Below are 14,836 nucleotides of genomic sequence, written 5' to 3'. Positions count from 1 at the left end.
TCTGGTGTAGGGCTACCATTTTGTTTGTGCTGCCCTTCGACAGCTCTTTGGTCTTCACCATAGTGGAGTTTGGAGTGTGACTGTTTGAGGTTGTGAACAGGTGTCTTTTATACTGATAACAAGTTCAAACAGGTGCCATTACTATAGGTAATGAATAGAGGACAGAGGGACTTCTTTAAGAAGTTAAAGGTCTGTGAGACCCAGAAATCTTTCTTTTTTTTAGGTGACCATAATTTGCAAATAAATTCGTTAAAAATCACACAATGTGATTTTCTGGATGTGTTTTCTCATGTTGTCTTTCATAGTTGAGGTCTACCTATGATGTCAATTACAGGCCTCTCTCATCTTTTTAAGTGGAAGAATTTGCACAATTGGTGTCTGACTTTTCCCCACTGTATATTGCAGGCACATCTGCATTGGATTAGATTGTAATAATTTTAAATGCACAATTTAACCTATGTTTTAGAAATTACAGGTAGTCCTCTATTTAGAGTGATACCTCGTCTTACGAACCCCTCTTCATATGAACGTTTCATGATACGAACCCGGTGTTTAAGATTTTTTTGCCTCTTCTTCCGAACTATTTTCACCTTACAAACCCGCTGGGATGCCCCGAAGCGCTGGGATTTCCCTGAGCCTCCTCTCGCTGGGAATCCCCATCTCCAGACTTCCGTTGCCAGCCGAAGCACCCGTTCTTGCATTGCTGGGATTTCCCTGAGGCTCCCCTCGCTAGGATTCCTTTCATTTTTGCCGGCGCTGCTTTGAATCCCAGCGATAAACTCCCCCCTTCCAAACTGCATGGCCAAGTCTCTTTTTTTTCCCCACCCTTGGCTTCGGAGGCACTATAATAGCAGGATTTAAGGCAAGCAAAGGGGGTATCTCAGCAGCAGAAAGGACAGATCCAGGAGGACGGGGGTGGTCGTTTGGATGCCGGTGAGGGACGAGGAGAAAAAAAGGAGGAGGGTGAGGAAGGGGAGAATGGGAGGAGGAGGAGGAAGAAGAGGAGGAAAAGAATCCTATAATCAACCCCTCCACTCCCTCCTAAAGCCCCTTCCTTCCCCAAGCTGTGCCAGCGCTGCCCTACGGTGCTCCAGTAGACACAGCTGGGGAAGAGCGATCGCCTTTCCAGCCCTGCACGCCAGCGAACGAGCGACCTGAGGGAGGCAAAGACTCGTGGAAGTCAAGAGAGGAGAAAGGTGTGGGGGAAATGAGCACAGTGGGGTGGACAAAAACAGGCAGGGACTCATGGAGCTCAAGAGAGGAGAAAGGTATGGGGAAAATGAGCACAGTGGGGTGGGCAAAAACGGGAGGCAGTGATTCATGGAGCTCAAGAAAGGAGAAAGGTGTGGGGGAAATGAGCACAGTGGGGTGGACAAAAACAGGAGGCAAAGACTCGTGGAGCTCAAGAGAGGCTCTTTTCACCTTGCTTCGTTGTGACTGCCACCTCTTGCCACCTCTCGCTGTTCCTCCCCCTACTCTGTTCGCCTCAGCTTCGTTCGCCTGCCCTTTAAAAAAAAAAAGCCTTAATATTTTGGATTTTCCTAATGGGCTTGCACAGATTATTCGCTTTTACATTGATTCCTATGGGAAACATTGTTTCATTTTATGAACTTTTTTTTTTTACGAACCTCGTCACGGAACAAATTAAGAAATACTACTCTACTTTATTCATTTAACCATAGTTTGAAGTTGTGATGGCCTCAGAAAAGTGACTAACATGTCATCCTCAAAGTAATGACCCAGGTACCACCCCTGTAAACACAAGATTATATTAGGTAATTTGCAAGCAGCTCACATTTATAAAAGTCGCAGCCTCTTGCAATCATGTAATTGTGATTTGCGACCTTCTCTTTGCATCCCTTTATAGTCCCCAAAACCATGTAAATGTGTATTCATGACTGTGGTTTAAAGGGCTTCAGAAAAAAGAGAGAACTGGTAAAAATCCACTCTATCCCATAGATAGAAGGAGTTTGTCTCATATTTGTGCTGCCCATGGAAGAATGACCAACTTTTTTCTTGCAGATTTAGTTAAACGTCATGCTGGTGTGCTTGGACTTAGTGCATGTATTTTGTCCAGTCCTTATGATGTTCCCACGTGGATGCCTCAACTTTTGATGGATCTTAGTGCGCATCTGAATGATCCTCAGCCTATTGAGGTATGATTCATTTGATCAATTGTTGGAATTCTTATGCTGAAGTTTGGTCTCTTAAATGCCTTCCTTTTTTGAGAAGAAGCTGTTTAGTCTAGTGCTAGAAAACTTCTGTTATGGGTACTAGCTATTTGGGTGGTTTTGTTTTAACTAAATGTTAGTAATAAAAATCAAAACAGAAATTATTCAATAGTCTTCCTTCCTTCCTTCCTTCCTTCCTTCCTTCCTTCCTTCCTTCCTTCCTTCCTTCCTTCCTTCCTCCCTCCCTCCCTCCCTCCCTCCCTCCCTTCCTTCCCTCCCTCCCTCCCTATCTCCCTCCCTCTTTCTTTCTTTTTTTCCCCTTTCTTTCTTTCTTTCTTTCTTTCTCATTTACAGAGCCAGTTTGGTTTGATACTGATAATAATCTCTTAGTTTTATTTTATGAAAAAGGGGGCATTGAAGATTAGGAATAATTCTCTCCCATAAAACAACACAGTACTAAACAAAAATTTGTAGCTGTACATATCTGTTAAACTTTTGTATAATTAAACTGTACACATGTAACAATTCATAGAATAGACTAAAAAGAAATACTTATAATGAACACAAGTCCTTAATCACTATATAAAAATAATGTTTCATTTCAAATTTAGGGTAACAAAGCAAGTATTTCAAACTATATTTTGGAATTATAGATTTGGTCATTTCTCTATAACCTGAAACATTTGAACAAAATTCTGAATAATATATTTACACTTATAAAGCTGAATCTCACAGCTTAAGAATAAGACAGTTTATAGTTGTTTTGAATACATTGCCTAGATCTTTCTCTCTCTGTTTTCCCCCACATAGATGACAGTAAAAAAAACATTGTCCAATTTCCGGAGAACTCACCATGATAATTGGCAGCAACATAAGCAACAATTCACTGATGACCAGTTGCTTGTCCTTACAGATCTTTTGGTATCACCGTGCTATTATGCATAGAAGGGTGAGACTGTATTGTAAAATCTGTACCCTTGGGCTATCTTGGAATGGTCTTCTTGATATCCAGCTTGACATAGCAAAATGTCACCTTTCAAACAGTGCCTTGTAATTTTTAGACTCATTAAATGAAACCAATACTGTCTGGCCTTTTCCTTCCTTCATATAAAAATCTCTTTAGAATTCTTGTTTTAAAATATAACATTAAAATACCCTTTTGATTTAAATTGGAAAAAAATAAATGTAGAAGGGGCATGTATTGGATGTAGGTGTCAAAGACATTGAAACATAATTTTTGCTATCCCAAAGGTGCCTTTCAAAAGGCAACTAGACTTTCTTGGGTTTTTCCCCCTGAAAACATTTCACTTCTCGTCCTAGAAGCCTTTCAGTTCGGACTGAATGGTGGGAAATAGAAGAATTTATATTCTTTGCTGTCATCTGGTTGTTAGTACTCTTAAGAGTTGTTGAGTCCATGTGGAGATTTACTTGTACCCTCAGGGTGACCTGAATCAGCATGCAAATGGGTGTAGAACCTTTTTGGAACTGCTGAAAGGACTGTGTGGTAGAAACCAAGACAGTCCTATTGCCTTTTGAAAAGCACCCGTGATCTGGATGATTGAGAATCTCCATGTATATATTTTGTTAGTTTTCCAGTATATTGTCTTGAAATCTGTTTACATTCATCTTGCATTATATTTACTTTATGTGATGATTAAATGGGGGTCACACCATATTTACATTTTATGTGAGACTAGTCTAGATAATGTTTTGACAGCACTGCGTTGTGTTTGCATGTGGTAGGATGTGACCTTGATATAATGAAGAACAACTGCACTGATTTTACTGGCAATCTGGTTCACTTGTTATTCTCTTAATACAGAAGTTCTCAACTCAAATGCAGTCCCACAGGGGTCTCAAGCAACTTGGAAAGGGGTCATATTTTTTAAAGATTTGCACAGGTAAAGTCAGAAGAAAAGGCCCAGTAGCATTGGGAAGATGGCAAAACCTGAGAATCTAGTAATCTGGAAAAGGGATGCATCAATCAAAAGAGTTTTATTTAACTCATTGTTTTTAGCTCATGTGTGAAGTTGAACAAACTTGTTTATCATTCAAGGGATTATGGTATTGCAAAGTTTGAGAATCCTTATCTTAATGAATTGCCATGTGTAAAATATATTCATTGATCTGGAACCCCAGAGGAGGAACAACGGAAGAACCTCATATGAGGTCGAAACTGGAGAGTTCTTGCTTTCATGAACTTTGAATTGAATAGAGACATGCTTGCCATTGTACAGACGTGGTTTACAATCATGATAATGTTTATCATTTCAGTAAATAAATCAAAATTAATTTAGTTTGTAAATACATAAACTCATATGTTATCATTTAGTTCTTATTTATTTTCAAGGCTTATAGTTTGTATAGGTAGTTCCAGTCAATGAAACTACACACACACACAAATTAAAATCAGAAATATGTAGTAGAAATATGTGTCCAAGGATTCAAACTACCAAAAGAAGACTGTTTAAAATAATTGCTCATACTGAGAGATATTTACAATAATGCTGTCTCATAAAATACCCAAAACTTCATCAACTTTCTGAAGAACAGGAAAGTTGATAATCTTCCTTGGCAATTGGGAAGTAAAATGATATATAGATTATTTTGATGACAGATTTCCAATCCAGACTTCAATACTTTTGTTCTTGCTGAAAATAGATTGGCTTTTGTCATTGTCAAATTATCTGTCTCTTTCAGGGTCTCAGAAAAAAAAAGAGACTGCTTCCTTTCTGTAAAGATTAAAAAAATTAAATTTTAACTTACTGAATGTTTGGATTTGGTAATTCAGAGGCTTAAGTTTGGAATCCTTTTTCAGAGTGTGTATAGTATGTCCCTTGAAGAAGATTAGATTTCTGTTTAACTGAAGAAAAAAGCTCTGGCATAGTAACAAGTCTCTGCATGAATAAGAGAATTGTGATTTTCTTTCATACATCCATGCAAGTGTCTTGTACTTTAGATAAATTCTACCTTATGGAATGGCTAATATTGCAATTTCTCAAATGTAAATGGATTGTTTAGTGATATCAGGTGAATAACTGGGCACACAACCTATAAGAATATGCATGCCCAACTCTTCATAATACCCTTGGGTATAAGTGTAGGTAGTAATACCATCCCAATTTTTAAAAAAAGATTTTTACTTTCTTTTTTAGCTCACATACAAAATCAAGCTATGCAGTGCTTTGTGCTCAGTTCTCATTCAAATTTTAATTTCAAAATCCATACTGTTAATTTTTGTTTCATGGCCAGATTTTCAATAAGATCCTTCATCCAGGTACTGAACTTTAACTTTCCCTGGTTTTGTAGGTGGCAGCTTACATTTTTCCAAATTTAGTAGAGCCCATGGACAACAACAGATATTTGCTATTGTTTTATTTCATGTATATATGTTAATACTGAGTGGTTAAAGACCGTTGGTTATAGGGTTAAAATAAAATGTTCTGTATTGATAACTCCCACCTTTCCTCATTCACTCTATGTCTCATGCTGGAACAGATATTTAAGTTACATTAAAATACAGAAGTACTGTACCTGTCCCCATCAAATTCCTTTTTGATTTGTGACTTTGGTAGCTATTGACTCACTACTTCACAACATGTTCAATACATGTTACATACATGTAAAAGATTGTATAAATTGTAGAGGCATTGCATTGACAAAGTACTGTATAGTTTGCAAAAGTTTTACATAATCCATTTGTGAATTTATCTTGTAAAGATTCACACTTTTCAATGTTAAAATATTGCTTTAGCTTTTGTATCCAATTCAAATGTCAATTTCTTCTGGTTTATAATACTGCTGATTCTCATTAATGAAGATATTTAGTTTTGGGTTTAATATTCTTTTATCATTAGTGAATCAATTGATTTTTTACCAATATTTTTTCTCTTGCTACTATCCTGGTATGTTTTAATGTATGGTAAATAATACAATTGAAATCTCTCTCCCCTTTAAGAAAACAAAAACAACACAAACTTGAAAAATACACTCACTCTGTATTTTTTCTTTGTTTAAAAGGAATATAATAAGCCTTTAAATCATCTGCCTATTGGCAAAGCAAACATGGCAGTGTAACCTGGACAGCATGTCCCGAGACTCAATGAAGAAATAACATGTATAGGGTAGTGCCAAATGCATCTTCTTACTTTCAGTTGTGTACTTAGTTGAAAGCTGAATAAATTTTTTGTAAAAATTTGGGTGTGCATGGCATGTTTATCGTTCAGTGTATGCTCTCAAAATAAATGTTTTCATTTAGGATAGGAGCTAACAATCTCTAACAAGGATAACTGGGATCTAATCAGTCTCCTGAACAAAAATGATGGGTTGTTTGCTTTTAGTTCTGAAAGGACATGGGGTCTTATGTATTGGAGAAGTAGATCCAGTACTTTAAAAGTTGTATTGGTGCTCTTCATAAAAGAGATTCCAAAAGAAGTTTGGAAACCATGGTATGGCTTATGACACTGATCCTCAATCTTTGCAGCTGGGCAGCCCAGAGGTGGGGGGGAGATAGAAAAACCAAGCTACATGAAGGAGGGTTAGCGCGCACATATGCACACACAGCTTAACTTAAGAGAACAGTAGGCCAGTGTGCACAGCTCAACGTATGCCAATTACATTGCCCAGTTGCAAATAGGTAGTGAGCTGCGGCCCAGGGGTTGGGGACTCCGGCTTTTGATAATAAAAGTACTTGTTTCAATTATTCACATTTTACAAATCTTGTCAGTTTGGGTTTAGAACTAAAATGGGCACATATAATCACATTTCTTTTTAAAATTAGACATTTTTAGAGGAAAAATGTGGAAAATTTGTTGTTTTTCCTTTAGCATACAATTTTGATTTTGGTAACTTGGTTCTTAGGAAAAGAGTAGGATAACTTCCAATAACAAAAAGATGTCTAAATTGTGCCAATTTTCGTTCCAGAATCTTGATTCATACTTGAATAATGTCTCATAAATTTCAAGCTTTGCTGGTTGTCACTTTGCTCTGGGGAAGCAATTCAAAATGTTGGAAGCTTATTTTTCAAAGCTATGTTATTATGATAAACTAAGAAACCAAATGGGTGACACTACTGCCATTAAGAAGAAAACTCATACTTCGGTTTTGAACATCACAAGCTGCTTCCATCTTCTTCTAGGAAACATTTCACTGAGATCACTTCAGGATTGTTTTAGCGAGAGAAAAATATTAATTCAGAGGAAATATGTGATTTTTTGTATAAGATTTTTATTTTTCTCCACCATAAAGTGAAACAATATATAGTTATAAACACAACAACAATGCTTAAAACAATGTGATTGTCAATGACACAGTATATGTATGAATAAGAAACAACATAGTTTTGTTAAGACACAAAAACACAAATTGTGTGAGTCAAACATTTTCAAAAAGGCTATATAAAATCGCCCTAATAATGGATTTAATTGGCAATCCATCTATGCATAAAAGGATATGACTTGAGATTTAACATCTGTCTCCTGCTTTAAAAGAATCAGCTTTGTCATTCCAGAGATTTTACCTCTGAACAAAACATAGACATGGTAGCTACACTTTAACTTGTAAGCAAAAAAGAGATAAAATGAGGAGACTTTGGAAATATTTCATATTTTTCTTTTTCCCCATACATGGCAATAGCACTGGATCAACCCTATAATAGGAGTAAAAAGAATTCTCAGCTCCTATGTATTCCTGAACCTTCCCGATTGGAAGTTTATGCATCATGATACACAGAGGACACTTTTTGTGTTGAGCATCTGCTTGTGATGAAATTTCAAACTATTATTTCCCAGGACAAGAACAGGATCACATTTGGCCCTGACAAAAACACATCAATTTTGAAAAAAGATGGAATTGGTCAGATGCAAAATAATTGTAAGTCCAAATTTCACCTTATGGGAGAGGCAAAGGGGGAGCAGCTCATATGTTGCCACCTGCTCTAAGTCCTCCTCCCTGGTCACATCACTAGAGCTGACAATAACCACAGATCAATAACTACAGATGTACATTAAGGAAGAACACCCATACCTGTGCCTGCAACACATTATTTTAATATACTTAGGAAAATATAAATGGCTTCCATGGCTGCCACTTCCACCGCTAGGTCTTAAGGTTGGTTTCCTAGTACATTGTACCTAGCTTTACTATGAAAAAGATAGCCAGGTTGATTTGTGTCTCTTCCTTCAGTAGAGGATCTGCTACAAGACAGACACAGTTTTGACTTGAACAGGTATAGCTTGTAATTCATAAAAGGAAAAAAAACAAACCAGTTGCTTTATCTCTCCAGAAAGTCCACTAGGCTTAAAGTTACCAAGGTTGACCCCTGGGATAGAGAGAGGGCACACTGGTCTCGTGTTGTTCTATATAAGCTTTGCTGGCTGGGAGAATTCTGGGAGTTGAAGTCCTGCCAAGGTTGGAGATTCCTGGAATAGAGAAGGCACACTGGTCTCATGTTCTAGATCAGTGTTTCTCAACCTTGGCCGCTGGGAGATGCGTGGACTTCATCTCCCAGAATTCCCCAGCCAGCAGAGCTTATAGATATACAGTAGAACAACATGAGACCAGAGCTGGCTGGGGAATTCTGGGAATGGAAGTCCACACATCTCCCAGCGGCCAAGGTTGAGAAACACTGTTCTAGATATCTATACACTTTGCTGGCTGGGGGGATTCTGGGAGTTGAAGTCCGCCAGGCTTAAAGTTACTAAGATTGGAGACCCCTTGGATAGAAAGATGGGCACGCTGATCTCGGTTGCTCTGGGTATCTATACGCTTTGCTGGCTGAGGGAATTCTGGGAGTTGAAGTCCGCCAGGCTTAAAGTTGCCAAGGTTGGAGACTCCTGAGATAGAAAAATAGGCACGCTGGTCTCGTGCTGTTCTGGGTATCTATAAACAACCACCAGCAGATGTTACTTTTCAGCAGCATCCGCCACCGCTTCTCAGACGCTTGACCTGCCACAATTCCAGAGCAGGGATTCCCCGAGAGGAAAGGAAAGGGAGCTTGTTTTCATAAGGGGAGCGAGACATGCACCGCACTCCGATTGCGGCGACGTTTCTGTGCAGTGCGGGGCTCCACCGCGCCTCTCCTCAGGCCAAGGCGCTTGCGTGAAATGTGCCATTGCCGGCCGTCCAGCTCTTGGGAACCAACCACCCGGTTTCGGTTGTTAAACCGAGGACGCGGAGACGGAGGGGGAAGACACCTCCTGAGGGGGACCGTCGCCTTCGACCCACGCGTTGCAAAAAAAGAATAAGAAGCGCGACGTCATTTTAGCTGGCGCGCGCACCTGGGCTCGCAGCGCCGACCCCGCTCCCTGCTTTTTTTATCGGGCCCAAAGGCAGAAGGGAAACGGCGGACCCGGCAGGCGGGAGGGTCGTCGAGCCTCTCCCTCCCGCCGACGATGACTTCACCCTCCGCCAGCCGCAGCCCCGACTGCGGTTGTCTTCTGCCCCTGAGGCGGACTGACGCCCAAAGCGCGTGGTCCCGGCTGCCTCCGCGAAGCCCGCGCTTGGTAAGGACAGGGCCGGTCCGCGGACTGACGGAGGGGCTTCGTTCCGGCGGGTCGGTGGGTGGCTGGGTGGAGCGGAGCGCCTATAGGGCGCCCTAGCCTGGACGGCGAAGGAGGCCGCGCGTCCTTTGCTCCCTCGATGAGCACCTGAGGCCGGGCGGGTTAAGCTCGAGCGGTCCGACCGTATTCGAAAAGCGCTAGTCCTTCTTTTCTGATTAGGCCCCTCGCTTTCCTTATAAGCCATACAGAAGAGGCGAAAGGAAGAACGAGAAAGAAGGTTGTTATTATTACCCTCTTTCTCAAAAGGCCGAAAAAGGTACTTCTGAGAATTTTGACCCGCTTGAATCCCATTTAAATCAGGACAGCTGCATACTTATGAAGCATGATATAGAATTTTTTAAAACCAATATAGGAGAATTTTGATGTTATCTAGTCGAATAATTAAAGGCAAGCAAACAATCAGAAAGCAGGAAGGACTCAGGAGGAAAAGAAGAAGGAAATCCTAGTGCTTTATATGGTCTTTTCTGCAATGTTATTTTTTTAAAAAAATTAAATAACCACTCCTGTAAGTTAGGCTAGGAGTGACTGAAATAAAATGCCAAGTTTGGGACTGCAACGATAGCTCTCAACAAACCAAGAGTTGAAATGAAGGGCATGATTTTTGGTCAAAGACATTTATTTCTGTGCCCAGAGACAGCCTTTCCAGTTCCCACGAACGTGCTTTGTTCCTCACGTCTTAATATTGGGCCAGGAGACATCTTGGCTCCATATGTATGCTTTGGCCCTTTCAGACTGAGCCCTGTCATTCCAGTCTCACACTTCCTTCTGTTCCTATCACCAAGATGTCAGTATCAGCTTGGAAGCTGTTATCTAGTCTGTGGTTTCAGAGAGTCTTGGTCAGGACTTGTATTTAATGGTCTGTCTTTAGATATTATGGAGAAAAAAGCACCTTCTCCTATCTCATTTCATTGTAGTTTTAACATGGACATTCTTATACTTCATTTTAGAACAATTTATATTTACAGTATATATAAAGGCCAGGATGTTAGTGCAACTCTATTTAGTTTGTGTGTTACATCTTTTACAAGATTGTGAGGAGCCCTCAGACAGTCACTCATGACCTAGTTACCTTGTGCAACATGTTCTACATGGGGCTACCCTTAAAGACCACCCAGAAGCTTCAACTGGTACAGAATGTGACAACATGAACAATAATAGGCATATTTCAATATGCCCATGTAATACCTCTACTCCACAAGCTACAGTGGTTGTTGGTTTGCTTCCAGATGCAATCCAGGCTGCTGGCGGTTTTTACATATATAGCTCTACATGACAAAGAGCCTGTTATTTCAAATCTCTTTCCATCTTCTTTGCCAATTGCACACTGCAGGGTTGGCACATTCAGGGTTCCTTCAGTTAAACAATTTTATTTCTTAGGATCCTGGAATCATGCCTTCTCAGTAGCAGTTTCTGCCCTCTGGAACAAGGTGTTCCCTGAGATCTGCTATTGTGTAGTAGAGCTGTGAGAACAGACTGGCAGAGTGCGAACCCCTCACTATATGTATCTTTTATTGAGTTTATTCCAATTGCTTTAGTTGTTACAAACCATAGAGTCAGAGAGAGTCATTATTACTACTATTATTATATTTTAAGAGTTCACTGGGTATAGCTAAATGATAGTAAATTATTATTTTTTATTGAATTCATTATTTTTAAATTTTTTGCTGATAGGAGAAACTTAGATGGGATCTTCTCCCTCAGGTGCCAAAATGCCATGCACATAGATTTTGTGTGTTGTTTGTTCTCTGCCTCTCTTTGTATCCAGATCATTGGTTTCCAGTATGACCAGAGTTCATTTTATTTCCAAACTAATGCATGAGATGTTTCCATGTGGGTTGGGGGATACAACTCTTTTAATCATAGATTATCTAAAGTTGTCAGAAACTGAAGCCAGATCTTCTACATCAAAGCACATCCTTTAATACAACAATACAAATAATTATTTTCCCCTGAAGAAAGGATTGGGAGGCACTGTTGCTTTGATAGTATAAATGGGCAGTAAGGGATTATTTTTACCACATAACTCTACCTTCAAGTCATATTATGTTAGTGGGAAAACAGCACATGGCAATTTTAAAAATATATGTAAAATATTTCTTACTTTTTGAAATTTAAACAACACTTGTCATTAAAGTGTGCATGGGCGTGGTTGTAGTAGGATATGAGTCCTAATCCATTTTCTGTAAAGTTACCAAATGTCAGTCTCTTTTATATATTTAAGGGCTAGCTTGAAATAATAGAATTGATAAACTTATTTCAGCCCAGCTATTGATATACATGATTTAAAACAAATTGTTTGTTTGTTTGTTTATTTATTTATTTATTTATTAGATTTGTATGCCACCCCTCTCTGTAGACTCGCAACTAGCAACTCTTTTAATATTTATTGACTAATTTTTGGTATTGGGGGGGGTTGTATTTGTACACATAGGTCTCAGCAAGTATGCACCTCAAACAACCAATGCCAAGTTCACAATTTTGAAGGACATCAGCAGGTTAATTTCTGTGATGATGAACCTGACGGAGTGGGACGAAACAAAATGGACAGATCGCTCTAATTCCTCAACACAACTGCCTTCACCATCTTGGGGCAGCAATGACTCCTTTTCTTTCCAAGGGGATCTCCAGGAGATAATCCACAAAGCCACTTTAGTTACGTGTACCTTTCTGCTGGCTGTCATTTTCTGCTTAGGTTCTTATGGCAACCTTATTGTTTTTTTGTCCTTCTTTGACCCAGCTTTCCGGAAATTCAGGACCAACTTTGATTTTATGATCCTGAATTTGTCTTTCTGTGACCTTTTCATCTGTGGAGTGACTACCCCCATGTTCACCTTTGCTCTCTTTTTGGATTCTGCAGCTGGTATTCCCAATGCTTTCTGTTTTACCTTCCACCTTACCAGCTCTGGATTTATCATCATGTCCCTCAAGACAGTGGCTGTTATTGCCCTTCACCGATTAAGCATGGTGTTAGGGAAGCAACCCAATCGGACTGCCTCCTTCTCTTGCACTCTACTGCTTACTCTGCTCCTTTGGGCTACAAGCTTTACTCTGGCCACTCTAGCCACCATGAGGACCCATAAATCTCATCTTTGCCTTCCTATTTCCAGCCTGATCAGTGGTGAGGGAAAGATCATCCCTTACTTATATGTTATTGATTTTATCTGCTGTGTGACAGTGGTTTTAATTTCTTATATCACGATAGCGCAAGCTTTGAGGAAAAATGCCCAAGTGAGAAAATGTCCCCCCATCATCACAGTTGATGCCTCCAGGCCTCATCCTTTTGTTGGAACACTTGCTGCTGGTTGTGCTGATGGGGTACAGTGCACTGTGCCAGCTCTGTATAGAAACCAAAACTATAATAAGCTGCAACACATCCAAACACATGCATACATGAAGAACTTTGGCCAGCTCTCTGCATCTACAGCCAACAGATTCCAGTTGGTGTCCATGATTAATTTGTCCACGGCCAAGGACTCTAAAGCTGTGGTGACTTGCATTATTATTGTCCTTTCTGTTCTAGTTTGCTGCCTTCCATTGGGCATATCTTTGATACAAGATGTTTTGTCTAGAAACAATGGTATTGTGCTTTATCAATTTGAACTGTGTGGATTTACACTCTTTTTTTTAAAGTCTGGATTGAATCCTTTTATATATTCCCGTAGCAGTGCTGGTTTAAGAAGAAGGGTCCTTTGGTTTATACAGTACTTGGCCTTTGTTTTTTTCTGTTGTAAACAGAAAACACGGCTTCAAGCTGTGGGCAAAGGGGGTCTGGAGGCCAACAGAAATAAATCATCTCATCATGAGACCAACTCAGCTTATATGCTGTCTCCAAAGCCTCAGAAAAAGTTTATGGATCAAGCATGTGGCCCTAGTCGCTCTAAAGAAAGTGTGCTGAGTCCTAAGGCTTCTGTTGGCCATTATCATTATGGAGGAGGGCAGAGTAGTTCCACCCCCATGAATACCCGCATTGAACCTTATTATAGCATTTATAACAGCTGCCCTTCTCAGGAAGTGAGCACTCCCAACAGCTTGCAACCAACAAACTCACCATTCAAATATGCCAACTCCTACATTGCCATGCATTATCATCCAACAAATGACTTGGTGCGAGATTATGACAGTACTTCTGCTAAGCAGATACCAGTGCCCTTGGTGTAGCTGGTGGGAGCCGGCAGTGTCCAATGTTCTACCACAATGGTGGCTATCCTATCTTGGCAAGTTGTGCCATGAGTCATCCAAATGATATTGTATCGCTATTGCATGCACATGAATGTTCAGCCACTTCATGCATTAAATTGGTTTTGCTTCAGTCAGGCAGCAGCTAGACTAGGAAAGATTGCAAGCTTCATGCCTTAGCCAGGCTTCTAAATTCTATATGTGTCTTGCAAATTACAATCCCATATTCTTCCGTTTCATTAGCAGTGTTTCTCTTTCTTAAAAATTTCTGTGTGTCTACAGTATTATAACCCAAAGATCATTTTAAAAAAAATCTCTGCTACCACGAATCACAGGTGTTTTGTGTTTTATAATTGAGTCAGAGTTTAAATTGTGAGTGCTTGAAAATGTATGTTTTATAAAGCTGCTTTTTAAATGATTTCTGCTAAGACTTATGTCTATTATTGATTTAGCATTGGATTTTTTTTTTTTTTTGCAGATGATAGTTATGGTAGTTATGTACAAATATAAAAATAAGTTATAAAATCTAGTATCCAGTGGGATTTATTTCGTGATTCCCCCTCATGTTATTGACATTTACTTAGCTGAACCCTTTTGACTTTTTCAAAAATAGAAACTGAATCAAAGATGGAGTGCTGGGAGATATAATATTGTCTCATAATAAACTAAATTTTTGGTTTATACCACTAAACTTTTCCTTACTTTGAATAACTGTAGCCCTTCAGTTTTAGGCCTTTTCCTACTAGAGTAAGACATTTAAGACTCTAAGGTAAAGGTCCACAAGTCTTAAAGCTGCCAAGTTTGAAGACCTTTGCCTTAGAGTCTTAAATGTCTTACTGTAGCTCAACAAATCCTAAAGTTGCCAACTTTGGAGAGCCCTGTTCTAAGGCGTCTAGGACTTCATGCAATATCTTTTTTTCTCTGTTCTGT

At 39.6% G+C, this 14,836-nt stretch overlaps 2 protein-coding genes across 5 annotated transcripts in view; both read left to right on the top strand.

Moving 5' to 3' along the window:
- The window catches only part of PSME4 (proteasome activator subunit 4), a 98,339-nt gene extending 91,973 nt beyond the window's left edge, over positions 1–6,366 (top strand). For 2 of the 3 annotated variants that reach the window (XM_070734736.1, XM_070734737.1), the window contains 2 exons: positions 2,023–2,156; positions 2,982–6,366. In XM_070734736.1, coding sequence (XP_070590837.1) covers positions 2,023–2,156; positions 2,982–3,116 — 269 coding nt within the window. In that variant the 3' untranslated portion in view covers positions 3,117–6,366. The remainder of the gene's footprint in view (positions 1–2,022; positions 2,157–2,981) is intronic. The other variant, XM_070734735.1, reaches the window with a different exon arrangement.
- A 2,977-nt stretch (positions 6,367–9,343) lies between these two features.
- GPR75 (G protein-coupled receptor 75) lies at positions 9,344–14,592 on the top strand. Of its 2 annotated transcripts, none has more exons than XM_070741630.1 (2): positions 9,344–9,673; positions 12,162–14,592. In XM_070741630.1, the coding sequence occupies exon 2, from the start codon at positions 12,239–12,241 to the stop codon at positions 13,886–13,888; it is 1,650 nt and encodes a 549-aa protein (XP_070597731.1). In that variant the 5' UTR covers positions 9,344–9,673; positions 12,162–12,238; the 3' UTR covers positions 13,889–14,592. The 2 variants fall into 2 exon arrangements, with proteins under 2 accessions (XP_070597731.1, XP_070597721.1); XM_070741620.1 differs by lacking the exon at positions 9,344–9,673 and adding an exon at positions 9,924–9,986.
- Positions 14,593–14,836: the final 244 nt, after the last annotated feature.

The sequence above is a fragment of the Erythrolamprus reginae genome, chromosome 1 (genome assembly GCF_031021105.1).
Source record: "Erythrolamprus reginae isolate rEryReg1 chromosome 1, rEryReg1.hap1, whole genome shotgun sequence".
NCBI lineage: Eukaryota > Metazoa > Chordata > Lepidosauria > Squamata > Dipsadidae > Erythrolamprus > Erythrolamprus reginae.
Note: the sequence above shows the minus strand (reverse complement) of the source record. Positions and strands in the feature narration are given on the sequence as shown.